General features: G+C 44.9%; 1 protein-coding gene across 1 annotated transcript; it reads right to left on the reverse strand.

The window, feature by feature from the left end:
• Positions 1-1,119: 1,119 nt before the first annotated feature.
• LOC128052300 (interferon omega-1-like) lies at positions 1,120-1,795 on the reverse strand. Its single transcript, XM_052644807.1, has one exon. The coding sequence runs from the start codon at positions 1,705-1,707 to the stop codon at positions 1,120-1,122; it is 588 nt and encodes a 195-aa protein (XP_052500767.1). The 5' UTR covers positions 1,708-1,795.
• Between the last annotated feature and the right edge of the window lie 398 nt (positions 1,796-2,193).

The raw sequence follows: 2,193 nt of genomic DNA on the forward strand, positions 1-2,193 counted from the left end.
TAGTCAAGGCTATGGTTTTTCCAGTGGTCATGTATGGATGTAAGCGCTGGACTGTAAAGAAAGCTGAGCATCGAAGAATTGATGCTTTTGAACTGTGGTGTTGGAGAAGACTCTTGAGAGTCCCTTGGACTACAAGGAGAGCCAATCAGTCCATCCTAAAGGAGATCAGTCCTAGGTGTTCATTGAAGGACTGATGTTGAAGCTGAAACTCCAATACTTTGCCCACCTGATGGGAAAAGCTGACTCATTTGAAAGGACCCTGATGCTGGGAAAGACTGAGGGCCGGAGGAGAAGGGGATGACAGAGGATGAGATGGTTGGATGGCATCACCGACTCAATGGACATGAGTTTGGGTGGACTCTGGGAGTTGGTGATGGATAGGGAGGCCTGGCGTGCTGCAGTCCATGGGGTCGCAAAGAGTCAGAGATGACTGAGTGACTGAACTGAGCTGAATGGATGATCCAGGAACTGTCATAAATAATTAATTTCAGTTTACAAAATCCCTTTTTCTCTCATTTCTTTCAACCAAGGGTCTTCCCTTGTGGATCAGACAGTAAAGAATCTGCCTGAAATGCAGATTCCAGATTCCATCCTTGGTTGGGAAGGTCCCCTGGAAATGGCAACAGACTCCAGTAGTCTTGCCTGGAGAATCCCATGGGCAGAGGAGCCTGGTGGGCTATAGTTTATGGGGTCCCAAAAGATTCGGACTTGACCTAGCAACTAAACATAAAACAGTAAAAAATTCAAGAAGTTCACCTTGATAATATTTAATAGATAAAAAAAATTACAAATTTAATGAAATAAAAATGTGACTGTATTTGTTAAATTTTAATACAATATAAACAAAAATATTTTATATAGAAAAATAAATAGGAGGAGATCAAAGAATAAGTATAACAAAATAAATAAGCAAACAAACAATAAAATCAGGGCAGTCTTCACTTCAGGACTGATGCACCTGCAGCCAAGAATATTTATATATCTTCAGTTACTACTGACAAAGCATTGGCTGAAGTAATTCAATCAATTTGGTGGGTAAAGTAGAAATCAGAGTCTTCTGAAATGGCCACAGATGAGTGTGCAAAGATGATGGGGGCATCTGAATCAGTGAGAGTCATGTCAAGGTGAGTTCACGTCTCCATCCATCATTCTTAGCCTTTCTTGCAAGCTGGTTGATGAAGACAAGGATCTCATGATTTCCACTCTGACGGTTTCCCAGGCGCAGTCACTGTATCCCTTCTCTTTCAGGTAGACATGGATGCCCTGAAAGTACCTCTTCACGGCCAGGGTGGGGTCCATCCTTCCCAGGGCAGAGTCTTCCTCTCCCATATCCTGCCCCAGGCAGGTATCCAGGTCGACAAGCTGGTCCAGGAGTCCTTTGCGGAGCTGCTTCAGGAGGGTGGTGTCCCAGGCAGGAGAGGAGCGCTCTGTGTGGAAGAGGTTGAAGCTCTGCTGGAGCATCTCGTGGAGCACAGAGATGGCCTGGGCCTCCTGGAGCTGGCCGCCCTCCACCATCTCCTGGGGGAAAGCGAAGTCTTTTCTGTCCTGCAGACACAAGTGAGGGGGGAGTCTCGTCATTTTGCCCAGGAGCCTGAGGTTCTTCCTGCCAACCAGCACGTGGTTCTGAGACAGGTCGCAGCCCAGGGATCCTCCCTGGCCATAGCTGACCAGCACCAGGGCCATGAGTAGAGAGAGCACGAAGGCCATGGGGAAGATGAGGCTGCTGCTGGGCTGGCTGAGATGGTGTCTGGTGGAACCTTGAGGTAGGTTCTCTGATGCCAGGCTTTCTAAGCGAGGCTATTAAATAGGGAACATGGTAGTTTTCATTTTCTAGTCATTTCTATGCACTTTTGCTTCCTTTTTTGATTTTCATTTATGTATTCTGAATATGGTCAAAGGAATTGTCATCAGTCTAAACTATTAATTTTATCTGTTTCCCAATAACTTCAAATGTACCCATCCAAATGGATATTTTTCAATCAAATGAGAAAGGTCTTTGTCAGACATCAGAAATGATGTAGGTTTCTAAGTACAAACATTACCACTCTTTCTCCTTCATGTGTAAATGTAGCTCTTCTCTGTTCCATGAACACATTTTTGGCCCTGATCCTAGGCTCAATTTCTGTTTCTTCCTTTACTTTGGAAGGCAGGCTCTGTATTTATCAGGGATTTACCAGGTCACTCTAGCAAATA

The sequence above is a fragment of the Budorcas taxicolor genome, chromosome 8 (assembly GCF_023091745.1).
Source record: "Budorcas taxicolor isolate Tak-1 chromosome 8, Takin1.1, whole genome shotgun sequence".
Lineage (NCBI taxonomy): Eukaryota > Metazoa > Chordata > Mammalia > Artiodactyla > Bovidae > Budorcas > Budorcas taxicolor.

What these genes read in the sequence shown, in the direction of transcription:
- LOC128052300 (XM_052644807.1), bottom strand. Translation starts at nt 1,707, where the DNA reads ATGGCCTTCGTGCTCTCTCTACTCATGGCCCTGGTGCTGGTCAGCTAT.